General features: G+C 37.0%; 1 protein-coding gene across 1 annotated transcript in view; it reads right to left on the minus strand.

Moving 5' to 3' along the window:
• Positions 1–52: 52 nt before the first annotated feature.
• ROCK2 (Rho associated coiled-coil containing protein kinase 2) overlaps positions 53–27016 on the minus strand; it is a 102236-nt gene continuing 75272 nt past the window's right edge. The window contains exons 9-33 of the mRNA XM_054060927.1: positions 26433–26592; positions 25758–25821; positions 23900–23979; positions 23518–23566; positions 22333–22468; positions 22133–22224; positions 21642–21888; positions 21212–21318; positions 20403–20562; positions 19191–19351; positions 18580–18764; positions 17305–17374; positions 15792–15895; positions 15441–15627; positions 15002–15095; positions 14793–14887; positions 13959–14138; positions 13569–13737; positions 10462–10532; positions 9389–9477; positions 8613–8691; positions 8133–8394; positions 7166–7379; positions 3651–3763; positions 53–2406 (exon numbers count right to left, since the gene is read on the minus strand). Coding sequence (XP_053916902.1) covers positions 3664–3763; positions 7166–7379; positions 8133–8394; positions 8613–8691; positions 9389–9477; positions 10462–10532; positions 13569–13737; positions 13959–14138; positions 14793–14887; positions 15002–15095; positions 15441–15627; positions 15792–15895; positions 17305–17374; positions 18580–18764; positions 19191–19351; positions 20403–20562; positions 21212–21318; positions 21642–21888; positions 22133–22224; positions 22333–22468; positions 23518–23566; positions 23900–23979; positions 25758–25821; positions 26433–26592 — 3155 coding nt within the window. The 3' untranslated portion in view covers positions 53–2406; positions 3651–3663. The remainder of the gene's footprint in view (positions 2407–3650; positions 3764–7165; positions 7380–8132; positions 8395–8612; positions 8692–9388; positions 9478–10461; positions 10533–13568; positions 13738–13958; positions 14139–14792; positions 14888–15001; positions 15096–15440; positions 15628–15791; positions 15896–17304; positions 17375–18579; positions 18765–19190; positions 19352–20402; positions 20563–21211; positions 21319–21641; positions 21889–22132; positions 22225–22332; positions 22469–23517; positions 23567–23899; positions 23980–25757; positions 25822–26432; positions 26593–27016) is intronic.

Here is a 27016-nt window from a genome sequence, read left to right on the forward strand (position 1 = left end):
CCTTGTACAAGCACAGAATGCATCGACCGTGGCTGTAATACTGCCACACGTAATCTTCCTAAAACATCAGGCTTAACAGGACCCCACGGTTTCACAGTAGCTGAGGACAAGCCAAGGGGACAAAGAGCAACAGGCGCAGCCCCAGCATCTGCTGAAACGGCTCCCCTGGACTCTATGCCTCCTCCTTCTTACGAGCAGCCCTTGCCTTTCCCATCTCTGCCTCAGTTGTTGCCTATATATTTAAATACTTCAATTAATTACCAGCTTCTCGAGTTCAGGAACTATTTTACCTTACTCAAATAGTTTATTTAAAAATATATATATATAATATTCTCCAATTCAGAAAAGGATAGAACTTCCCACAATGTAACATTTATATATATATATATAAAATATTTATGCATTCAGTGAATGGAAACAGTCTTACTGTATACATTTTTAATGTTGTACTCTATGCAAATCAGAGTCACCTAAAAATATACCGTACTTCTGTAAATCAAAACAAGCAGGGAAAAAACACCGGAGCTGTGCGCTGAGTTCTAATACCTAACAGAAATGAAATGGAAGTTTTAGTTTTGAATTTAAGAACTCACAAATGACGTTTTACTTTGCGAGTGCATAAATAGAAGACTGAATACATTCTGGCTCCGTGAGGCTGAACTGTAGCAGAGGTTACAAAATGTAAATACATTTATTAATTTTCAGTATTTCAGTGTTTTCAAGTCCACCTTTCATGATAGTGTTAAATAAATCATGGTCCTATCCTTCCAAACATTTCAACACTCTTTAAAAAAAAAAAAGCAAAAACAAAGAAACAAAATTTTAAAGTGAAATGTCCTCCTTCATTGAAGTGTTAGATCATATTTTAAATTACTGCACTCCCACACAATATTTTATATATATATATATTTTAAATATATATATATATTTATATATATAAAGAGACCAAATAGGAGACTACATTTTTTACTGTCAATATGTTTAACATCGCATACTGTAGTTGTATAAAACATGCATTTTCCGGGATAATTATGAACACATCATGAATGAGCCCACATAAATTATATTTTTTGTACAACTCCAAGTTAAAAAAAGAAGTCAGATTAAGTGCCTCTGAGGCCCTTTCTTCCCAGCTATCAGTTCTCAAAACACACTACTGAAATATTTACCTATGCCTACAGCTATGTGCTAGAGAACCAGATTTAAAAGTTTAAAATACATCTACAGTATGTTTTATTTTTCTTAAAGTTTGTGACAGTCCTCGGATATCGTGTTATGAAATGTAAAAATAGTCACAGATTCTTCTCTTTTTTTTTCTAGAAATAAAAAAACACATCTAGGAGAGTATGCAAAAACAAGGCAAAATGAAGTTTCATAGCACTTAATGAGGATTAATATAAGTCAATAACTAATATTGAGGTTTGTCAAAAGGGCTGGACGAGCAGTTACACATATGAGCAAAGGGTCATCCCAATGGTATCAGCCATTGGCGCCGTAACCAGCACTTCTCCACCCTTAAAACCAGTCGATATACATTCAAAAGAGGCTGACGTTGATATACTTACTAGGTGTAAAAATAGTGCACTATCTTTTCTGCCACAAAGCAAAATTACATCCTAAGAGCTGGTAAACCTTCTTTTTTACCTTAAATACAGAGAATGGGCAAAAAAACTTGAAAAAAATTAAATTAAGGCAATTAGACAGGTAAAACAGGACTGCCCATGATGATGTCGCTGAAACTAGTATATACTTCAAACTCATCCTTGCTGCTGAACACTGACATGCAGCTTCTGATAGACGTGTACGAATGATAGAAACTTCACCGTTATGGCTTTATACAAGTGCATAGTTGCAACTGCAATAAGTAACAGTATCTGATTAATAAGCATAAAAAAATAAAGTGGAAAGATTTTTAAAACCCTCTTGCAGTATTACAGTACAATATATATACACAGTATAATGGTCACTTCTTACAGATGCAGTCTAGATCACTGTGGCGGATCTCCCTCCCGGTCTTCTTGCGGACGTGCTGGTGGCATCTTTACGAAAGCTGAAGAGTCAGTTTCTTCCATTTTCATACTCATTCCTCTCGATCCTTTTATGAAATGTAGTGTATGTGTCTCGTCAAGAAAGCTTTTGTGGAACAGAGTTTAAAAGGTTACCTACCATACCCTTTGAACTATTTCCCAATCATTCCTCATTGGATCAGTCACTCAGGAGAATACAGGAAAACCCTCAGAGATTAGTAATTTATATTGCAGCAAAAATGTAAACCTCTGATATATATAGCACAATCTCTCAGGAAAATATATATTTTTAATATATTTTGGGATATGTCTCAGTCTTGCTGTATCGGGAAGAAAATTATCACCTTGAATTGTGTCTGCATTCATGGAAAGCAGTTAGCTGGAAAAGAAGCAGAAAGGGCAGTCAGTAAACAAAACAAATGTAAACCTGACAGAAAGAGACTTCCTCAAAGGCTTCATTTAAGATGGGCTCATCAGCGGACTTGGGAGAAACGTCATCCCTCTGCTTTCGACAGCATTGTTACTTAGGTATAGCGCGTCCTTAGGCATTATGGTCCCAAATCAATTAAACCCCTTTGAGGTTTCATGAGGGTAAAGTTTTAGATGAGGGTAAAGTACAATACGCACAATGGAACAGCCACTTCTAGAAGATTAGTAAATTTGCAAGCTTTTAAAACATTAAGATGCAGTATATTTAATTAAAGTAAAGCTTGTAAACACTAAGGCAGTGGAATTCTACAAGAGCTGGTATCTCAGATAACTGAGTACAGAGCCGAGGTCCAGCCCTAGCGCTGCTGACATTGCCCATTCTTTTAGAAGGCCGAGACCCATCTTACACACTAGTTAAAAGAACTCTTCAGAATTTAACCTTTAGTGTATTTTCCTGTGTAAATATAACATATAAAATCAGTAACTATATAACAGTTATCACTATTCCCAGTACATTCACACTCCATATTTAAGTCAGCCACAGAACAATAAACTAAGAAATCAATAAAACAGCTGTATCTCTTCCAAAGCAGTCAAGGAAACAGCATCAGAGAAGCTGCAAAGCCCGTTTGTTTATGTAGTTCTCAAACGCATGGTTAGGTACCCAAAAACACAGCACTGCAAAGGAAAGCCAAGTCAAATTCACCTCATAACACAGGTAGAAAAGCAAAATGCACAACTCTGGTGGTTTCATGTCTGCAAGCCAGAGACCAGTCAGGTTATGTTAAAAGCTTAAAAATTAAAAGTATTTGAAAATTCCAATTCTATTTCAGCTGAACAACCAATTGCTACAGTCTCAGTTTTAGCTTTCAAACATTCTCTGCAGAGGTCAAGCAGGATCAGCGCTGCAGATGACCAACTACTCTGGCGACAGCAGATGTTTCTTTCAGGCAGGCAGACATGAAGTTTGAAAAGAGATCCAAAATTAGGAAAACAAAAGCACTAACAAAGGCAATAACTCTGTTTTAATGAAAACGACTCCTCCAAAAATCCATCATCATGAACAGAATCTCATTTTTACTGTTTAAAATATTAAAATGAGATCTTGTTTTTATTCTGTTTTGAGAAACAAAATCCAACATAGCATGCTGTATTCAAAGGCAAACAAACCCATTCCTCTCCATTTAGATTTACCCCTTATACTTCTTCAGAAATCAAAAACATCGTCATCATCATCATCATCACCATCAATATCATCAACATCATCAAATGACCAATCCCAGTCCTTAAATGCCAGATCAAGTAATCTGCAACAGGAGGGTTTGACATTTAATGTGCGTCATGCTTCTGTAAGAGACTTCAACATTCCATGTGTTATCGCTAAACTTTTTAAAGTAAAAGACCACGTTAAGGTAGGTGGGTTTCTTCCTTCGCCTATCATGGAACATGAAGAGTCAGTATTCGTGCAAGCCAGGAATATCGCGTTCATTGGAAATTTATCTCACAAATAATTCAGGTCTATGGAACACCTACTGTGCTTTTACCCCTAAAATTTCAGTAAAAAAGACGATCACCTCATTTCATAATTTTACCTGCTTTCAGGTTTTATGATGTTCTTGTTTACGCTCTCCTGCCATCCCTTTCCAGAAAGCAATCATAGAATCGTTCAGTTGTAAGAGACCTTTGAGATCATTGAGAAAACCGTACCTGTCCACTACTAAACCACATCTCTGAGCACTTTATCTGCCTGTCTTTTAAACCCCTCTAGGGACGGGGACTCAACCACCTCCCTGGGCAGCCTCTGCCAGTGCCTGACAAACCTTTCAGTAAAGAAATTTTTCCTGATGTTTTATCTAAACCTCCCCCAGTGCAACTTGAGGCCATTCCGTCTCGTCCTATCACTCGGAAGAAGAGACCTTCATCTTCCTCGCTACACTCTCCTTTCAGGCAGTTGTAGATAGTGATAAGGTCTCCCCTCCGCCTCCTTTTCTCCAGGCTAAACAACCCCAGTTCCCTCAATCGCTCCTCATAACCCTTGTTCTCCAGCCCCTTCACCAGCTTCGCTGCTCTCCTCTGGATGCGCTCCAGGACCTCAATGTCTTCCTTGTAATGAGGGGCTCAAAACAAGGCTAGCATTTGCAAGGCTGACATAATGCAAGGCTAACAATTTCCTCAATAAAAGCAAAAATTTTTGGTTGCCAAATAGATTATGAAATAAAATAGCGTCATCTGACTCTACAAACATACACGGCAGGATTTCACTACACCCCAAATGCAGTGGCATTACGTTGTTCAACTATGCTGTAGCTCATTATTTAAAGCTAAGCGGTGCCTAAAAAAGAGAATATATCAACGTGTTCTTTAGGCGCCACTGCCTGCGCTCCTTCTATGGTCAGCACAGAACAAAAAGCAAGTGAGCAAACCTCGTCAGCTGATGAGTCATTTCACCTATTTTAGGCATTAATTTTGGGATGGGATGAATCACTGTCTAGAAGCAATCATCTCTTTCTGTTATTATCAAAGGATAGTAGACCAGCACCTCACGTACTGACTTCTCAATTGCTACAGCTACAAGAAACCAGCCCAGTCATCTCTCCTGCAAGCAAAATGGATTTTAGATCAGGATTACATGCCTGCCATAGAAGGCAGAGACAGAAATCTACCCTAACAGAACATTCAGCGTGTTTTAATTAAACACACTACAGTGTTTAATAGTTAATCACATGCTTTAAACAGAATGGGTTTCAGGATTTTTTGAGGTTTTCATCTTTTAAAGTTTTTACACTTTTAAATGTGATATATCCCAAAAAGGCTCAATATTCATGTATTATATGAACTATACCTATTGTCATTTCTAATACACTTGAAGAATTTAATAGGGATTTAAGATGATTTTGTTTTCATTTTGGAATTATCCTTTTGGCACAATCCAACTCAATGGACAAGCAGAAATTATATGGTCTGCATCAAAAACTAGTTTGCCCTCGCTTTAAATTATCATGAAGAACAGATACGAAAACCATGGAGAAACAAACACTGTGTGAAATTCCTTTCAGGGACAGCATTCACAGGACCATGCAGGCTGGAAGGGACCTCAGGAGGTCTTCAGCTCATAGCTGGGCCAGCTGCAAGGCCAGCCCATGATGCTCAAGGCTTTGTCCTGCCAGGTCTTGAAAGCCTCTAGGGATGGAGTCTGCCCAGCCTCACTAGCTGCCTCCCTGTCTGGCTGTCTGCGTTGGCTCTCCTTCTATCCAGCTGGAATCCCTCTTGGTTCAATCAAGCCCCTTGTCTCTCTCACCCTCCGACCACGCAGCACCGAAGAGCCTGGCTCCATCTCCTTGGTGCTCTCCCCATGGGCAGGGGCATGGCACTATGACACCCCGCTGGAGCTGCCCTTCTTCCAAGCTGAACAAGCCCGGCTCCCTCAAGCCTCTGCTCTGACCATCCTGGTGGCCTCTGCTGGACTCTCCACAGTTTGTCAATGTCTGGCTTGAATGTGGGGCCCAAACGCAGAAGCAGCATTTCACTGCAGACTGAGGACTGAGCAGAGTGATGGAAAAAGCATACTAAAAAAAAAATCAAAATTCTGTACTGTGCAATCCCATAAGCAGTTCCCACAGAATGTCATCGCTTCCACAGCACAGCACATTACTGATTCAGTAACAGATTACTGAGTTTGGTATAGACATTTTTTCCTCAAATCAGAAGAACTTGAACAGACCATTCTTTCAAGAGCCATAAGACACAAGCATGAGTCCTTTTGGGCTGAATGAGGCCTCAAAACCAGTTCTCCCACCCTTTAGTAAGTGCTCCAGCCTCCTTGACCAAATGGGAACCCCCCACCTTCCTGGCCTCCTGCAAAAAGCGCAAGTGATGCTCAGACAGGTGCCCACCACGGCGACAAAGGGCTCCATGCCACGTGGGCAGAGACATAAAGTGAGATTTGTCTGAATCAGCTTCTCACTGCAGATGTCCAGGAGCATGCTGCATGCTGCTCTTCTACACAGGGAGAACATGAGCCCCGAGAACAACTCTGCCTAAGTATCAGCTGTAAATGGAGTTAGACATAGATATGGGCTATCGGTCCGATGAAACACTCTAACATCCAAGCCCACAATCATGCGCATAACCCTTAGAGCAGGGCAGCAATTCAAACACACACCTCAAAACCAAGCAATAAGAAACAAACATGTACCCTTTTTGCTGCGTGTAAGCCTTCTAGACTGCTTTTCAAAGGCATCTATTCTCTTCAAGGTTCATCAGAACCACAAGCACCTAACTTCACTGCTCAACTTCCAGTCAGATGCAGTCGTTGCAGTTGAACATAGTGAAACCTTTCTTTCTTTTCTCTTGTTCTTTTTCTAAACCTCCCCCTCACCGACTCCTTGCCCAGATAAACCGTCATCATCCCTACTAGCCGCCCGTTCACAGGAACCATCAGGCTACAGATGACGCTACCAGTTCTGCCCGTGATGCAAGAGCAACAGGATACATTATCAGCGCAATAAGATTAACTAACAGGTAATGCAAGGCCCTTTAACCAAGGGAACAAACACAGTGGCTCTTCTTAAACTGAGATTTATAGAAGATGCTATGCTAGACCGCATGTCAGTAGTCAACACATCTGTGGTCCATCATCCTTATCAACATATACAACATTAACTGTAGTAAAATGTTTAAAACAAACTAAATAGCAGCTCTTGGGTCACCTTGGTTTGTTTGGAGGAAGCTGTCGACTTGGTCGTCTGATGGACTGGTTTGGCTGTACCTTCATGGAAGTTCTGGGAGAAGATCGAGCAAAGGGGTCTGGTGCTGGAGGCTTCTTGGGTATTTTTTTCACCAGTCGGCTCACCCATTTTTGCTGTTCTTCTGTAGAATTAGCTAACAGTAGTAGATTCTTTGCCGTTGAAATATCATAGTACACTGCAGTAAGGATTTTCAAAATAAAAATTAGTATTGTTATTAACATTATTATGTCATCACATCAAAAATTATTTGTCACATTACCTCTGTCTCACAGTCAATACAAAGAGAAATCAGCAAAGAAATCAGCAGAAAAGTGAACCAGGTTTTTGCAAAACTTGAAGTTTCCTGGCTGCGGACAGTGCCCCCTCCTTACATTTAGAGGGCAAAAACTGAACTACTGTGGAAGATACACACTCACAATGGGAAAAACCAAGAAAAGGTAACACAAAGAGATGTGCCTGAGCCCAAGAAACCATGTAAGGTAAGTCACAAGGAGTAAACTTCACTGAATTAATCTGTTTCATAACACGCACTATTGTCTGCAGAGCGATAACCAGCACATGCTGTGAGCAGCCTCGTGCCTACTGCGCTTTACTGGGTGAAGCTGACAAGACAGCAGGTGTGTTCGTCTGCTGGCTACATGTCATCAGCCCACAGCAGTGAGCTGACCCTCGCGTAGACACCCTTTGAAAGGCCCTGATGACTACACACCAATAAAAGAGAAACCTACCTTTTATGTCTAGTTGGTGTCAGACCTTTACTAGAATCCTCTGATCTATTTGAATCATAGAATCATAGAATCACCAGGTTGGAAAAGACTTAGACCATCAAGTCCAACCATTCCTATCTGCCACTAAAACATGCCCCTGAGCACCTCAAATGCCTTGTGACTCCAGTGACCATACACACATCCAAATACCTGCTATTTACCTTTGCAAGGTGCGATTATCTCTTCTTTTTTATCCATGTGATCTTTGTGACATTTGATATGGCAACGGCGACATTCTAGAGCAGGGGGAGGTTTAAACATATGCCACAGTGGCTTCATGCAAGCTTCACAATTGGTTGGGAAGTGATAAAGAGTAGGTATAAACTCATGTCCTTTGTGACAAATGTAATTTGATTTCTCTCCCATGGGCTCCACAGGAAATTCCTGTTCCTTTTTGCTCTCTCCTTCATTAGCATATAGGATCTAGAATCAAAGCAAAATAATCTCAGAACTCCTAGTTGATAAATGTAAATTCAGAGTAACGGTCCAAGCGGAAAGACTGAAGAATTACACTGGAATCAATATTTTTTTTGAACAATTTTTTAGTAAATATTTCATTAGACAAAAGTTATGAAAATATTTTTGACAATGTGCAAACAGCAGGTTTGTTACAGTAGAAACATTAATTTGTTACTGCATACCTGGAATATCCTAGGAATTTCCTTGGAATCTGCTCTGTACACATCAGTCTGAGTGACTGGTCGGACATGGAAGAGTTTGCTACAGGAAATTATTTCAATAAGGACAAACATTAACGTGAGCAAAATGATAAACGTAAATTGGCAGATTAAGTTAGGACACAACAAACTCACTTAGAGCCATTAAGGATCTGTCAGTACAGATTTCTAACTGCTTGATTAAAGTACTGTCTTTCAATCTGCATATAACTTCCAAAATCCCTAAATAAAAAGAAGTCACAAGTATCCTGCTATATTTGCGGGAAAAACAATGACAACACTGAAAACCAATCATGTGACTTTCATGATTGCCGGTAGCTTTCTAACACCATCCTCTCCCCACGCTTCAGCCTCTGAATACCCACATTCTGCATTTATTAAGAAAATAAATTAATTAACTATAAAACCCACCCGTAAGGACATTTTGTAAATAAAAATGTACAAACACTGAAAACTATAGCCTCTCTGCTACAGATCTCTGAATGTTCCTTGCTACAACACGTACGTGATGTGGGCCTAGCAGAGTGGGCAGGAGCGGTGCGGTTACACCTGAGCTCACGGAGCTCCCTGTGTCAGGCCGGGAGCTGCACCACTGCTGACAGCCAACTAGCTCAGATTACAAAAGTACGCCCTATTCGACATTGTGCTGCCCGACCGGACCTCAAAAGGATTCTGTTGAAGTCTTCCTGACAAAGTTCACCTACAAAGCAGAAGAAGGACTCTCACATGATACTACTTACTCTATATCTAACACCATATAGGGATTCGATTGTTCTTTATCTTGTTCGCTGTCATAGAACAGGATCTTCTTACTGCTTACAATTACATACTGTTAGGAGGCAGAAAAGGATAAAATACATGTTTTAATCCAGCTCATCACAGATGTCAAAGATGTCAAAGATGTCACAGCAACCACCACAGACATCACAGCAATGTTTTTCTACAATTTCATTAAATGGTAGCTAAGCAGACAACAGTCACATTGTCCCGGATTGGCCAATAAATTCATTGCATCACGAACAAAATTCTGACTACCTGATAAATCTATTTATCTTATCAGATGAATCAATATTTAAACAGATTTAAGTTATCTATGAAAAGATAAAAATGAAGTCTTGGAGAAAGTAAGATAAAAGCTTTTCATTTCTATTTTGCTGATTTAATCTTCACTTGGACTGGCAGCAAGAGTAATGGTCATCTGTGATACCGATTTGACCTGTGCAGTTCACAATTAATAGAGATCAAACTCAAAGATCGCTGTTTCACTTACCAGCATTGCTATAAATTTTCATTAAAAAGCTAGTTACCAGGAGACCTCCTATTTCCAGCATTTTGTTGCAAATTAACAGTTTGACTGAGAGGTAAGTGAACAGGTATGAAAGTGTAGATGTTACCCTTTGGCCAGAGATCTATCAAAGAGGTTACTGAAAAGCAGTGAATGAGTGAAGGCTGCTCAAGGCAGAAGAGCAGTTGTTACTTTTATCTCCTTGACAAGGATTTGTCAAGGGCATTTGCTTCCAGACTCCGCTGAATTTCAGGTACGTGATACTCCTGGGAATGCTTATGGCTGAATGTACAAACATCTGAAGACCATGAATGGCTGTTCTCACCTCTGGCTGCACAAAGAAATGTCTTAACCTATTACAATCGTCTTAACCTGCTCCTCTCAGATGCATCTGTACCAGCTAACATATTTTATACGTTTAAGTAATGAGAGAACAGGTATCAAAGAAAAACTGAAGCGTTGAAAACTTGCAATAAATTTAAAATCCAGAATACGTAGGAAAGAGGACCATAAATCTGGTTTTCTTACCTTTTTAACCCATCCAAATTTCTTAGTGTTATTCCTCACAGGCAGTGATAGCCAGCCTTCCAATCTTGATTCTGAAAGAAAGATTAATATTAAAGAACAAATATTCACATAACATTGTTTTCAAGACTACTGTATTTTAAAATAGTTATGAAAATAAATAATAAATCAGCAGAGCAATATGAGAACATCAACTATTTAAAACTACAAGACCTTGCGAAGTTTATGCCAGTAAATGTTCAGGAATAAATTAAATCATACATTCCTGAATAGAGACAACAACCCAGGATGCAATCACAGAAAGGTAGTGAGCACAAGGAAGAAGAGGAAGAGAAAACCTGCAATTAGAGCACATGCATTCCCTTTAGTAATTTTTTCAAGACTTGAAATGCTTACATATATCAATCTTTACCTTTTAAAGCAGCGTCTGAAGATATTAGTACAGACCACACAACATCCAGTTCAAGACAATAAGAGGCAAACTACCACCACAAATAACCTAAACCCCCTATACGCCAGGTCACCTTTCAGATGTTTAGTATTCTAAGTCATATTTTTTTGCTCTGTAATTTTCTCTTTTTTCTAGTTCTATCCATATCTCCTAGGCTTTCAAATCAAAATAAGTAATTTTTGGCTAATCCTAAGTTCAGCTGTCCTTTCATACACTTGCAATATTTTATATTACACTGGCACATTAGTCGGATTGGATTTATTAACAGTATTAACAGCTCAGCTGCTTTTTGACAAACACATTTCAGCAGTATCCTAAAGCTCACCAGGATGACACTTTCCTAGTGCTTGGTAATACACGGTATCGCGTCACCTTCAACCCTATTTTTATAGATTCAATTAATACAAGCATTTATTTCCTCTATCTTTTATTAAGAGGAACTACTCAACTGCAATAATATTTTCCTAATGAGTTTCCCACCTAGCAGACAACCTCTACTGCTGCCGAGGAACCTCCAAGTCGAAAATACTGAAGCAGTAACAGACACAAAACCGTGAAAGGAGCATAACCATGCTCCAAAACCACAAAAGCTACTTTCTTTCTCATCAGAAGGCATTTGAGGCTCCTGCTTGTGTTTAACAGAGCGTAACAAATCATTATCAGATACTCACAGAACTCTCATTTTGCCTAGAGAGAACTGAAGCAAGGTTATTTATCCAGATATGCGCTGTCTTCAAAGTTCATCACTCCATAAGCGTTGCAGTTGGTGACACACTTTAATGTACATACTAAGTAAATGAAGTAGCTCTAGAACATGTATTTTGTTTCCTACCTGCCACCTTAAATTGTTTCTTTTAACTACACCTGACACAAAGGGTGGCAAGCATAATGCTGATGCAAAAAATCCTTGCCCACATCCAGGAAGCGCATGCACTTTGTTAATGGTGTGAAAAAAATAGGCATTCATATTTTTCCTGTTTTTCTCTGTAATGCCTAACACTGCTGCATGAAACTGGACGAAATGAGACTTTCAGATTACACTTCAGTTCTGGTGTCCATTCTATGCTAACGGACCAGAGAAAGGTCGGAATATTCCAAAATTTTCACATTACATGCTTATAAGCACCAGGAACAACAAAACCCAAACTCATCCATCATACCCGAAAGCTGGTATAATTATGTCAGCAAAAATTTCTAGCTTTAGGTATTTTTACTTTAGAACAGAACAAACTGATGCAGATGCCAGGAGAGCAGCTAACAAAGAAAAAAATATGTATCCATTTCAAGATTCTTTTATTAGAGGCCTCATAGCAAAGACCAGAGAACGAGGTAAACAGAGGAAATGCATTGTTCTTTACTCTAGTTTGATGAGGTCATGTCAATATCCCAAAACAAGTTTTCCCTTCAGAGGAAAGGTATTCATACTTTAAAAGTATTCACACTTACAGAAATTTGAATGTCATTTAAAAACCCACCTCTGATATTAATACTAAACACAAGTTCTCTTCAACGCAGTGTATGTGAAGTCATATAAAATTAGTAAAACAAAGCTCTCTTTTACCAGAAATGGATATATATGCTTTATGTATCTGGAAAAAATGAATGAATTTGGCTTGCCTGATCACACAAGAATCAAATATAAAATTGAAATTAAGGCAAAACAATGTAATCCTCAAAAGACTGAATTTCTAAGAGCAAATAATATAAATTTAGATGGTGAGGAATTAGACGCCCCTCACACTTCACTTAAAACACAAAGATTTGACTTTTTGGTATCCAGTGACTTAGGGTCATACAGGTATAGCTGCAGGTGCTGGATAGAGGCTACGTTGAAAACACGGCCAAAAGGCTCATTTATTCAATGTTTTAATAACAATGGTGAGTTTATAAATGGCAGCAAGCATTTGTAAACATTTAAAGAAAACAGGCCATTTGTTCACACATTTTCGTGCCTTTGATGGCAACGCTCCCTGCCACTGCAGTGTGTTTACTGCCAGATTTGGGTTTTCTTTGTTTTGGGTTTTCCTTTTTAATAATATATTAATAGTGTTAGTTTTGAAACAGAGAAAAGGACACAAAAAGAACAAAACCAAACACTGCTCCGAGTTGTCACCTGTGCTATCAACTTCTGTAGGGCTGTGGGAACAAGACAAAGGTTCTTCCTCTGAATCAGAATCAGAATCGAGAAGCATGCGAGAACTGGAAGGCTTAGTGGCAATACTGACAGAGGTAGAAGAGTGTTGGTAGGTAAAAGACATGGATTCCATAGTGTGGGATTGAGTGATATGGACTAAACATAAAGCATAAAGGAGGAAAAAAGTAGAAGTCAAAATACAACCTTGAAGAAGAGACTGTTAGTTTTACATTTCACCACCTAACAGTGAATGAAAAGAACCACTGCAATAAAGTGGAAAAAATACAGGTTTTAACAGGGGATAAGAGAATTTCTAAAGAAATTTCTTTAAATAAATGTAAGATGAAGTATGATTACAGACAGATTAGTTAGTAGGTGGATAGAGATCACTGTCAAAGAATAAGATGGCAGAAACACATGATGTGTGAAAAGCCACAGAATCATCACAGCTTCAGATCATTTCTTCTATGCTAAAACGCTGATATAAACCCAAGTAATGCATAAATATTAATAAAATTAACATACCAGGGAATCCATCATCTGCCTCAGCATCTCCAGGCCCACTGCCTATGCTGCTGTTGTCCAGACCAATGTGCAGCGACTGCAGCTGTGAACGAAGCTGTTCAATGTCACTGTCTTTGCTGTCCAGAGTCATCTGGAGTTCAATCCGTATCTGACTCTCTTCTGCTATTTGCTGTGAGGATAAATTACAAGATTCCCTGTTATCGCAATACTCAGTTGTTCAGAGGAAACACAAGCAGAAAATTATGCAGTCTCAATTATATATGCTGCGTATTTCTTTTGGTCAAGGGAAATTCAGAAGTAGAGACCGGACATGCTCCCTTAAAGCCTGTATCAACTTAAAGAGAGACACAGAAAATGATATCAATGTTTATACTTGCTAAAGGATCTTACCGCCTGCATTTCATTGATTTCCTTCTGATATTTAATCATCATTTGGGTTAACTTTTCTCGTTCAGACTTCAGTTCCATATGCAGCTTCCTATTTTCCTTTTCCTTCCGCCGTACATCAGTGTCAGCCCCACGTTTGACTGGACCCTTCCGATTCATGATCTCAGCCAATTTATTCACAGCCTTCCCGTGGCAAACGAAAAAATGACAAAGAACACACCGATAAATACACAGAGTTATATTGTAAAGAAATAGTCTTCTCTCCTACCTACAACCTGACACTTTTAATTTAACTGTAAACTAAGACCTCTGCAATCTAGTAGTATAAAGTTGCTTTAATTCAATGTATTACTCAAAACTGAAAGGAAAGTAATGATACCATTTTCACTTTAAGCAAGTATTAACTGTGAACACTTCTACTCATTTGAATACTTCCTTCCGTTTTCATTAGCTAGCCCCAAAATTTATCTTTGAATTAAAATGCCACTTGTTCTAAAAAACAACCCAGATTAAAATGAGAAATATAGTGTTGTATGGAGAATAAAAATCATAATCGAAAAGAGTAAAATATTAACTCATTCGACTGAAATGAAGACTTTTGCTGGTGGACTGGATCTGGATTACACAGTTTTATCCATGATAAATCATGAGGATGCAGTTTCACTACACTGGAAGTCTACTTAGTAGAAGCAAAAAAAAGATGAATATATTTTGTTTCAGGCTAAAAGAATAAAGCATTAACGATACACATAGATAGCTTTCTATGGAAAGTTTTCTATTAAGAAGTATTTGATTCATGAACGCTCTCTCTGCATTCATTTAGATACATTTGCTTACCTGGGTTTTCAATGTTCTTTCATTCAACAACTGTTTCTCAAATTGTGCCTTAATATTTCCTATACTTGCTTCCTCTTCTTTCAGCTTTGTAATTTCTGTAACAAAGTAATTAAAAAGAATCTATGAATGCTCATTACAAAAGCAAATGGTACTACTAAAGAAGAAAACTGGTTTCAAACTAAATTACATTTGGTTCAGAGAATACATACGTTCTTGCATTTCCTTCAGTTTATTGTTTAGCTCTTCCTTCTCATTAGCAAGATTAGCCACATCACTAGTTAGTGTCCTATTTGCTTCCTCCAACTACAAAACAAAAAGTACACATGACCATGTAACGAAACTCATTAGGCGTAGAAATGCAATACAGGAGAGATGGAAATGCTTCTAAGTGAAGCCAGGATAAGGAGAAAAGGATGAGCTGTAAGAAGGGTAGGGGCACAGAACAAAAGAATGATCAGAGACGTGTGCAGAGGAAACACGATCAGATATTTTGGGGTTTATTTCATTCACAATAAAATATAGTTTTAAAATATCAGGTAAGTTTTTGTTTCACCTGCGCCCAAGTATGCGAAGTAACAATAACTCAAATTGCAAACAAAACTCAAGCTCATATAAACCCCTGCCAGAATTACAATTCATACTACTCACAGAGGCTATGGTGGCATCTTTCTCAGTAAGTTCCTGCTTGTGCCTAGCCATCATCTCTTTAATCTCCAGCTCTTTCATAATCTTCTCTTTTTCCAAATCAGAGTACTGTTCTTCAGCAATGGAACGTGCAAGTTGTTCTGAATCTGCTTTTGTCAAAGTAATCTCTAACTGAGCAGCCAAAGAATCTCTGCAAATTGAGATATATATTATTAACTTTAAAAAAGGCTGGTTGCTGGGGGTGGGAGAGAGGAAGAGAAAAAACAAAGAAGAAAACAACAAAAAGACACCTTAATCTTATTAAGTAGTCTTAGTAGTATAACTAGTAAAACTATTATGACTAGTAAAACTTACCTCTCATCCTGTAACTCTTGTATCTTTTGCTGCATTTCTTTACAAAGTTTGGTCTTTTCTTCACATTCTTCTTTAAGTTCTCGAACTTGCGTCTTATAGAGAGTCTAGAATTTAAAGTTGGAAAGGAAAAGATGTGAAGCTTGAAGGTACCCAAAAAATGATACAAGATGATGCTTTACGCAACTCCTTAATGACATACTTCTGGCTTGAAGGTACCCAAAAAATGATACAAGATGATGCTTTACGCAATTCCTTAATGACATACTCAACTAGAGCGTAATTGTACAATCCCCTAAGTTTAACTGCATATCATCATTCACAAATGTTTGTTATTTTACTACTTTGTTGTTTTTAACTTGTACATTTGTGCACAGATAGATGTATGAAATACACTTTTTGTGTTTCTAAACGTACTGCTAACGAGAGTCTAAATGTGAAAAACGCTATTTGGTAGAAAATCTGAAGTATCAGAAGCAAAGTAAATAATTTTTTTTTCCTTACTATTTTAAACGTTTGTCTGACACCGGAAGGTATGCAGAATTTAGATTTTAACTATACAAATCCATGAAACCAACATGACAGTCAAGGAGCAAAAAGAAGTAAAGGAGAAAAGGATAACAAATTAGACAAGCATTTGAAATTCAAAATTTGGTGAAATCGATACAAATCTAGAGCTTTAAAGACAATGAAAGAAAAAATATATTGTTCTGTACACTAAATGACTAAATCCAGGTAAAGTGACAGACAACTGCAAGCAGACTTACTGCAGGGATTTCAAGGCAGACCACCTCTCCCTGGCCCACCCATAGCAGTCAAGTGACCTCAACTCTCCCTTTCTCTCCTTTAAAGTGTGCAATTTTTTGATCTACTGAAACTTCTGATAGTCCTTCTCCTAACTAACCTGAAGATTGCCGTAAAATCTTAAGTATCTTTTAATTCTGAAACAAGCTTTCTGGCCTTTACTTGCACTGTGACAGGCTGTACACTGTTCCTAGAAATTAACCACTACGTGCTAGTAATAATTTTTAAATACAGTATCTATTTATCCTGTTTTATCTTAGCAAAATAAAGCAAAAATCCCAACAGATGTCTACGAAGTTTGGCTGTAATGCAAGAGTTTCCTTCCAAGTCTTAAATGCAGATGTTTTGTCATACCATGTGATCCCAAGAATACAGCTACTCCCTTCCATGAGCACGGAATGCAAAAAGTCTGAAACATGCAGAAATTATTCACATGGTGGAAAAACGAGCTGCTTAACTCCTCCCCCTAAATTGTGTTTGGGACTACCTTCCAAAGCTGGAACATTTCTTAACATGAGCTCTTTCACCCCACTCAGTGATCAAGAACAAGGAGTGATAACAAAGCTGCAGACAAGACTGAAGAGAGGCACAAGAAAAAGGACTAGATTTATGTTAGAGAGCAAAATGCCCTGATGGCTGAGCAAGAAGAGGAAAAGCTAATGTTGTACTTAGTAAACAGATGAGTATAAAAATAAAGAAGCATAAAACATACTGAGAAATACTGTTCGGCTTCAAGCTGATCTTGAAGCTCTTTCATTTGTCCGTCTGCATCTTGACGTTCCCTAGAAAGAAATAACATACTTTAAAGCAAAAGATAGCAAGATATTCCAAACCAGCAAATAAAGAAGTGTTTACACTCTCAAGGTCTCCAGTCATTTCCTGACCAGAGTGTAGTTGGCGATGAAACCTGAGACTTCCTCTGGGTACCAGATCTCTTTTCACTTGTACAGCTGAGAACACTGTACTAGTAAGAAGTCAGTTTAATACTGTTAACATACTAACTACTACAGTGTCATGCAGTTTAACCAGTAAGAGACACTGACAACACAAACAGCCACTGACAGAATCTTATTTCTATGTAAAATGGCACTGATCTAACAGAACGTTTTGGGTTTCTTGTTTGCTTGGGCTCAGTCTGTGAAAACACATCTGTATTGATTGACATGCATAATATCTTGACTTTACCTGTTATTAAAACAACTCAGACAGTCAATTTGTCAGTGCACAATGAAGAACATTAATGTAGCAGAAGAGATTTCTGCTAGTGTTTTAAAGAACAGCAACCATCACATGCAGCTGCCTCCTAGGTTAGTAACTGCATCTCACTAACAGAAAAGACAAAGCACAAGGAGAAAAAACAACAGAAGTCACAAAGGAGCTAAGACTGAGACTCATTTGATGTATGTGCTAAACTTTTCTTTCAAAAGAATGTTCTTTATAGTAAAAAAAAAAAATATTTACTTATGTTTTTATTTGTTCATTATCAGGTGTAAATATTACTTGTAAGACCTTGCAGAACTGCTGGGATTTACACAGCTCCTATTTGAAGGTCCAAAGAAGTTCCTGAATATCTTCAGTACTAGATATTTCCAATGATTATGCTTCACAGCTCTGGATTAGTATTCATTTCCAACTCTAAAAAGCGCTCCTGGAATAATAATGCCAGTAACCTTCCTCTTCATAGAGATCCTATACCATTAAAAAAAAAAGTACCTAGACTTTCTGTTAAATAAGTGTTTCTCTGAAGTCCTCCCACTCTTGTGTCAAGATTTTCAGGATAACAAAAATCTTTTAATACCAATGAATCACTTGGGTGAATCTCAGCTAGAGTCACTCTAAATTATTTTAAACAACGATTAAGTCAGGCACTGTAGAAGAGCATATTTTGTGCAGCAAATTTTTAACATTATCATTGCTCTCAGCTTTTGCCCCAAACCACTTACAAATCAGTAATGTTACCAAAAAAAACCAAAGCAACTGTGCATACTTGCGGAGTTCATTATTTTGTTTTTCCAGACTTAATTTGATCTCCTGAAGATGGTTGTTTTCCTGTTTTAACTGTTTCTCTGACATTTTCAAGGTGTTGACCTGCTGCGTTTGCATCTTGAGGTCATTTTGAGTTAGACAGCGCTTCTGCGTTTCTTGCTCTATTTTTAATGTCAGGTTTTTTACCTGAAAAATAGACAGAAACCTGTGAATTTTACAGACCTACACAGGAACGCAACATTTAAACATTGTCTCTTATTGAGGACTACTACATTTTTGTACAACGCGTGCACATCTTTTGAGAAGTCATAGCTGTTTCCTGACTAAAGACATTAGCACACAATAATTAAGTTAATTTTCCCATGTCAATCTCACAGCATTTTACCGTCAGGAATAAAAAATATTAAATCTTAAGATGAATAAGCTGAAAATATTTGAGAAAAATGAAACCACACTCAGTAAAAGCAGACTTTTCAAAAGTCCAAATACAGAAAAGAAAAAAGTTGCTGCCATTTTCATTCACAAACAGTCCTAAATTTCTATAACAGGGATAATATTAGGACATTGAAAAAACAGGTTCCACTCAAGAGTCCTTTTGTCAGTGTTCCTTACATCTTCATTCAGGATATCCTTTTGCCTGAGGAGCTCATTGATTTTCTGTTGTGATTGTTTGAGATCACAGTCCAACATGGAGCGCTGCTTTTCAGCTTCTAACAACCGATTTTCTACTTTTTGCTTCAAAGCTCTCTCTTCCAGTAGTTTCTTCTCCATTTCTGCAAAGTGAAAGATTTAGTATGTCAATAAGTGTAAACCAGAGAATTTTGGAGAGCAAATGGAGGAAAAGGAAGTCTATCCCATAATGACAATAAGCAACATGTTTACTCTTTTAACACCAAAGAGAAAGACTGCTGAAAAGCGATTCATTAAAATTTTCACAATTAACCCACACCCATAGGATGCTTCTGCAAGTGTTCCTGACTGACAGCTATTTCCTTCTTCCAAATGTCAAATAACCTCCAGCTTACCTGCAACGCATCTGAGAAGGATAAAAAGGATGGATTTTAGAAAATACTTCATCTAAATCTACTGAAGTGTTGCTTTGACTATGATAATCTGAAATTATCAGAGTTGAAGCTGTTCAGGAACCCGATATGCCAAATGATCCAGCCATTATTCCTGAAACATTTGTGCTTCTTCTGAACATCTGCACGCTCAAAATTTTTGTGAATGCTCTGCTATCGCAAGGACTGGATTCGTAGGTAGCTTAAGTAGTTGCAATAAAGATAAGCCATTTAATTCAAAATAAGAGCCATATTCCGGAATTGTTTGGTAATTATCCCTTTCTCCACGAGATTTCAATTTTTACAAGATGCACTGGCATATGCATGGCCACTATTGAAGCCAAGCAAAGGCTTTACTATTTCTATCTCTATCTGGTCTATTTATTTAAATTATTAAGTTGCTGATGTATATTTTATTTAGGGAGAAAAAAAAAGTTGAGTATGCTGAGTAAGAACACAAAAAAGCTCTTAAAAATGTTTCAAGCAGTTTTAGTAATATAAATTTAAGAAAAATTAATTCAGAATACGCTGTCACAGAAAATGAATTAGTCGTGTGTGCAACAGAGCACTGGTTTTACTCTAAGTCTAAAACATTGTTTCTTTAACCTAGCAAAGCAAGGATGGAGCAACTATGACGGATTTTTCAAACACTAATTATATTTAAAAAGAACAAGGGAATCAAGGATTCCACTAGCATGAAAGGATTACATTATCTACTTTACATAATTTACACCTAAAACCAGCCATGATGTCAAATACATACCTTTCATGGCTTCAGATTTTGCTTCTTCTATAGATTCATAGATCTTATTTTTGTCTGCTAATCGTGCTTTTGTGGCTTTATGTTCTGCTTCTTCTTGTTCAAGGTTCTGCTGCATAACTTTGAATTTATATGTCATATCTATTTCCATGTTGCTCTTTTCCTGTTAAAGGGAAAAACACATTGAAATCAAACATTAAATGCATCAGGTTAAAGACAAAATTACAGAGAACAGTAACATGCTGCTTGGAAATAGGTTAAGGGTAAAAAAGGGAGCTTAGACTCTAAGCAGCTGAAAACTCACTACTACAATTATTTTTCTATGAATGGCAAAGTGCTCTGAAACACACAATGACATCCCCAGCTGCAAACAATCACACAATTACTGCCTTAACACCAACACTTGGTAATAAAAGCAGTAAAAATTAAGTTTAATGAAGAATTTTTTGGATATGATTGTTTCAATGACAAGTTTTTCAAAAAACATTAGCAGAAGCTTATTTTAGGCAATACTGAGAGTTAAAGAAAAAATATCCAATGAAATTATATGTTGGATCTGCACTGTTAAGCCACACCTGTACAGTACAGCACCTGCTTTTTAGAAGTATAACACATCGTGATCTTAAGGGAAATGTTATTCTTTCCCCCCTCTTCTCACATTGCAAAAGCAATAAGCAAAAAAATCAAAGAAAAAGAATAAATACTGAAAGCGAGGGTTATTTTTTTGCATAGACTTTGTCTTCACATCTCAAGTAATAAAAAAGCAAATTTAAAAGAATGTAGCACCAATGTTCACTTAGGAGAGCTGTTACCTTTTCTAAATCTGTAAGTTTTTCCTGCAATTGCCTCTTCTCCATTTCCAGTTTGGCTAATGCAATCTTCCCATTTTTTACCTCCTCTTCTAGGCTAGATATTCGACCTAAAAATGACCAAAATATCAATGAGACAGGACAGTAAGTGGAAAAAAGAAAGTACTTTATCTACTTAGAGATACAAGTTTTTAAAATATAACAGCTTCTAAATCTGACTATTAAGAACATCTCCCTTTGGGGGGATTTTAAAAGTCACCAATAACATTTTATAAATGTTATCACATATTCTCTCTTAAAAGCGTGCCCACACTTACAGAATAGAACAGCATGTTAATCTAGTCACAATTTGAAGCTCAAATAACGTCACTAAAACTTATTTTTATTTCTGAAATGAGAAGCAACCTTAACTGCAGAACACTTGTGTGAATACCTTGTAAATCACTGATAATCTCTGATCCATGACTTCGATCTCTCCTTTCTGATTCTAGAGCTGACTGAAGATTGAGGAAGTCCTTCTCCAGTTTGAGTTTAGTATTCTCTAGCAGGCAGTTCTTATCTTGTAGTTCTCGATTATTGGCTTCCAGCTGCTGGATTTGCTTTGTGCTTTCTGTCTGATTCTTCCTTAACCTGGCTGCAGTATCAGACTCTGATCGCAGCAAAGAATTGGCTTCATCCAACTAAGGATTGATAAAAATAAACTTCAGAAATAATTAAAATATAACATCTATCATTTCTATTACAGACTACTAGATGTTGTGGATTAAAAAAAATGTATTTTAACATTACTTTTGAACACCAAAACATGGCAAGAAAGTACAGCTTTTGAAACTCCATTACACATTTCAGCTCCACCCACTGCTAGTAGAATCTATAGTTCAAAGAGCTATTATTTTAAAATATAAATATATAAATTTGCCATACCTGTCTTTGTAGCTGATTGATTTTCTCATTGGATATTTGAGAGTTCTGATTCCTCTTTTTTAAATCTTCAAGTTGGTCTTTCAAACTGTTAACTACAACAAAAATCAACATTGTTAATCGCTGTCACAGAAAAGTGACAATTAATTTTCTCTTTTAAAAACCTACATCAAAATAAAACCCTCCAAGCATGGTTAACACACCTTCATTTTCCAAATTGCGTTTCTTATCTGCTTCATGTTCTGCTTTTCTCTGGTATTCTGTATTCTTATGCTGCAGAAGAGCCTTCTCCCTTTCCAACTGTCTGACTGCAGACTCTACATTCTTCCTTGAAGTTATCTGGATGTATTTAGAAAAAACACTACTAATTACATACAGAACAGTGGCATCTTTAAATGATAAGAAGACAGCTCACGCACTTGGTTTAGTTTGTAATGGAGAAAGACACAGTCTATTTGCGTGTTGAAAACACAGTGTATCAGAAGATGTGGTCAAATTCAGCCCCGGACAACTACGGCCAGGAGCTTTCACAGCTTCACAGAATCATAGAATGGTTTCGGTTGGAAGGGACCTTAAAGCTCATCCAGTTCCACAACCTGCCACGGACAGGGACACCTCCCACTGGATCAGGTTGCTCAAAGCCTCATCCAACCTGATCTTGAACATCTCCAGGGATGGGGCAGCCACTACTTCTGTGGACAAGCTGGGCCAGTGCCTCACCACCTTCAAAGGGAAAAATTTCTTCCTAGTACGTAACCTAAATCTCCCTTCTTTCAGCTTAAAACCATTACCCTTCATCCTATCACTGCACTCCCTGATAAAGAGCCCCTCCCCAACCTAAAGACTGTTTCTACTGTTTGGATATGACACATCTGGTGCCCAGCAGTGACTCAAGAAGCACAGAAACACACATGTAATGTAAGGTCTTGACATGTGCCTGGATGAGCAGTACATTAAGTTGTACATGTTCACTAACGACAGCATGAATTTGTAGCAGCACTAAGGTGCAAAGCTGGGCAAGAAATAGGGTCCTTTCAGTGACACTGTTTGAACAATGCAAAGAAGGGTATCCCTTTTCTAGCAATATCACTCTCACACCTTCAGTTTTTAGAATCATACATGGAATATTTATAACATGCTGTCCTCCAAATTAAAAACATGGTAAAAAAAGAATTCTGGAAACAAATGTGTAGTTGTAGGATAGAAATCATAATGAAAATATTTTAGCAGTGACAACAATTTTATGCTTGAGAATATCAAGAAATCAACTGGTATTACTCGCTATAAACACAGAGCTACTCCAACCTAATTTGTTGTTTCTTAAGGCAAAAAGCCACACAGAAATGTTAAAAGTTCTAATTCCAATCAGAACTAACCATGAACCTTACCTCTTCATCTAGCTCTTTCACGATCTTCTCCAAACGAGCATTAGAAGACCTGAAGAAATTTGAAAAATATCTTTAATCTCTACTGATTCACACAGAAAGTTCAGAAGAGTCTCATTAGTTTTATGCAACTAATTTTTCACCTATCATGCAAAACTTTGAGGACTGCAGAAACCACTCAAACAGCAGAGAATTTTAGGGAGAGGTAAGGCAGGGAAAGAAATAAAATAAGAGTCACAGAAGTAGCAAGAATAAGCTAGCAATTTACCCCTTCTTGTGGGGTCAGGAATACCCAAACTGGATTAAAAAGCTTTCAAGCATTCAAAACCAAAAGGTGTAATAAAACTTCTTTATAAACATACCAAACTTGTCAAAACAGTCTCACCTGTACTTCTGCTCTAGTTCATCTTTGGCTTGTATTTCGTTACTGAGCTGTTCTTCTAGCTTGCTTATTTTTTTCTGAAACTGTAAAATGTCATCAAAGCACGGCCCACATTTAAAAATGCTATCACATAGAACAAATCTAATTCAAATTAAATAACAAAAAAAAGGGAGAGCGAGGAAAATGAATTCAATCTTCCACTATATTGTTTTTAAACCATCGCTAGAAGGTTACATCTTTATAAAGTATTAATCCGCATGATTTTAAAGATACAGATCCATAGCAACAAAATTTGCTGCATGTTACATTAAATCTAACCACTGCAGAATTACGTGCCACAGAATGCAAGTCACAAAATTTCTATGGGCAAAGAATATTGTTTCTGGCCTTTTGTCTGTAGACAGAGACTTTCCACTGCAGCAGAATTTTTGGGATAGTTTTATAAAAAATAAAAAGGGGAGGACATGACCAAAGTGGACAATATGCAGAGAATGTTACTACGCATGCTAAGTCACCTCACAAAAAGAATAATTTCTTAGTCTAACACATACAGAAACTTAGAAAGCTTTTCAGCTTTGGGAATGTTTTGTTTTGCTTATCAAAATATTAAAAAGAAATCATAAGTCAAGTACTGAAATACTCATGAAATTAATGATAAATAATTTTCCTATTTGTCTCATGCCTTCAGACTTTCATCTGCATTTATTTTCCTCCCTTCTCCTCTACTCCCTAAACACAAAATATGCAGAAGTAGTTTTCTAGAACACTTTATAATTGTTATAATTAAAACATTCCCAGAACACGGTCATTGAAAAGGACATCAGAAGCAGAGATTCATTGCTTGAGAAAATACAAATTTTAAAAGTTGTCATCAGTGAAATGCAAAATTCTATCAACTATATTTGCTATCATACCATAACGCAAACATCACAAATGTGACACTGTGTATTTTAAACAGCAGTAGTATTTCTTTGCAAAATGGAAACTCTAAAACTATTAACGTATTCTATAATGTTGTCTAAAACTATTCAACTATTTAGAAATGACAGGAAGGAATGAAGTGGAGTCTCATAAACACTTGCATTTAAATTTATGTTGGTCAATATATAATGCATTTCCTTTACTTATTATTTAAACTTTGAAAAGGAGTTTTAAGTTTAAAGAAATGTTAACAATATACTATCCACACTTCAATAACACAGAAGTTTAAGTAACATAATGATGTAAGTAAGCAGGCAAAAACTCCATAGCCTTCTCCTGTCATCTGTAAATTTAAATTCAATTGTCATCCTCAAAAAGATGGATTAAAACATTCTATACGTTCACTTCAACTGAGAGCACGACTTAAACATTCCTTTATCACTGCAGGTGACGATTTACTTTTCCAAACTCTGGATAAATCAGTCATGAATCACACAGGCAAGCGTGGAGCCAAAATTTACAACCTTCCCAAGAGCAATGCTCTTTGTTGTAAACACAGCCTTACATATTTGTTTTCCAAACAAATTCTAGATGCCAAAAGAATTTGAGAAAACTCTGTATTCATTCATCTTTATATCACAGTACTTTAAGGCTTGTGTACAGCTGTTTCAAATTCAAGTTGTTTACTGTTAACATTTAAGATATTTCCCATTCACATAAATTATGTAGGAATTTTTTTATTCCTTTCATAATTCAAATAATACACTTACCTCCTTGCTGTCCTGTAAACAGAAAATATCATTTTTATTGACGACCATTAAAAGACAAAAAGCCCCCCCGAAAATTCCTTGAAAATTTATTTTACGGTTTGTCTTTTCTTAAAGAGATTTTACAAAACTAATTAAACATAACATTAATACTTACAAAAAAAGGCACTAACCTCATTTTTACTAGATTGCACAGATTCATTTTCTCTGCAAGACTGCGAGGAGTCACTTAGCAACCTGTCAAAAACAAAACCAAATCCCTCCAGCTCCTATTCAAGTTTTCAGCAATTGTGGCAACCTTGCCAATCAACTCATTTTAATCAATTCTCTCAAATCTTAATCTGTCCTATGTTATTCTCAGAATGAAGCTTGTTTTACTTCCATGTGAGTGCATCTTCCTGATTTGAATCTTTTCTTAAGTGAAGAATAACATATAAAATGCTTTCAAATCCATAGCATCTAATAATTTTTTAATCATTACAATTATTTCGTAACTATTCGAGTCCTAGCAAGCTATTATCTTGTGTAAAATTTTCTAAAGCTACTAATAGTCATTTTAGAACTAAATTAGAAATCTATCAGTATTTTAACCCTAAAAGATTTTTAAATAGACTATATGATTTTGTGCATATAAAAATACTGTGTTTAATCAGAGTTATCAAAATAGCCAAAACAGTAGCAGTAGTTACTTATATCTTCTCCTTAAACTCTGCATTTTCTGTTTTCACAACTGGACATAAATTAATATAATGCATCGGATAAATTACGTTTTTAGAACGAAAAAAATATAGGCTATAAGAAAAACCGGCAGGTGTGTTTCTAAAAATGCATAATAAAGTATCACATACAAATTGTCTCTATAGTAGGTAAATCCTATAAAAGGCAGCTGGTTTCCCACGAAGGCTTTGGGGATTGGAAAGGTTTCCACGTCGCCCTTGTCGTCCTCGATGTCATCAAAATTACTGCTGTCTATATCGCTGCTAAGCTCAGGAACAACAGGAGCAGCAGCTATAAAAAGGGGAGAAAAGATTAACTTCAATGCCAAGATTCAGCCACTTGATATTACTGGTATGTCTATAACATTAAAAGCCTACAACAGAAGCTGTCCTGCTAGTTAAGTACATACTAACCATGCAGCAGGTCTGTAAATATTGCTATGAACAGGTTTTCTCCTACAGCAATCTGTTTTAACTGCCTAAGGCATGGAGTATCTAATGCACAAAATGTTTTTGCGAAGGTTTGAGAATGGAACTCTAAATATAATCACCATTTTGAAAAAATGCAGGAAATACATTTTGAAGTTATGATCAAGTCATGAACTGATGTACTTTGCTTTTTGCCTAAAACTATCAAGTTCACAAAATCCTAAGTGAAAAGCAGTAAAACTGACAAAACTGCTCTCAAACCAATCTCTTAATTACAGACAGTTAAA

The sequence above is a fragment of the Cuculus canorus genome, chromosome 3 (genome assembly GCF_017976375.1).
Source record: "Cuculus canorus isolate bCucCan1 chromosome 3, bCucCan1.pri, whole genome shotgun sequence".
Taxonomy (NCBI): Eukaryota; Metazoa; Chordata; class Aves; order Cuculiformes; family Cuculidae; genus Cuculus; species Cuculus canorus.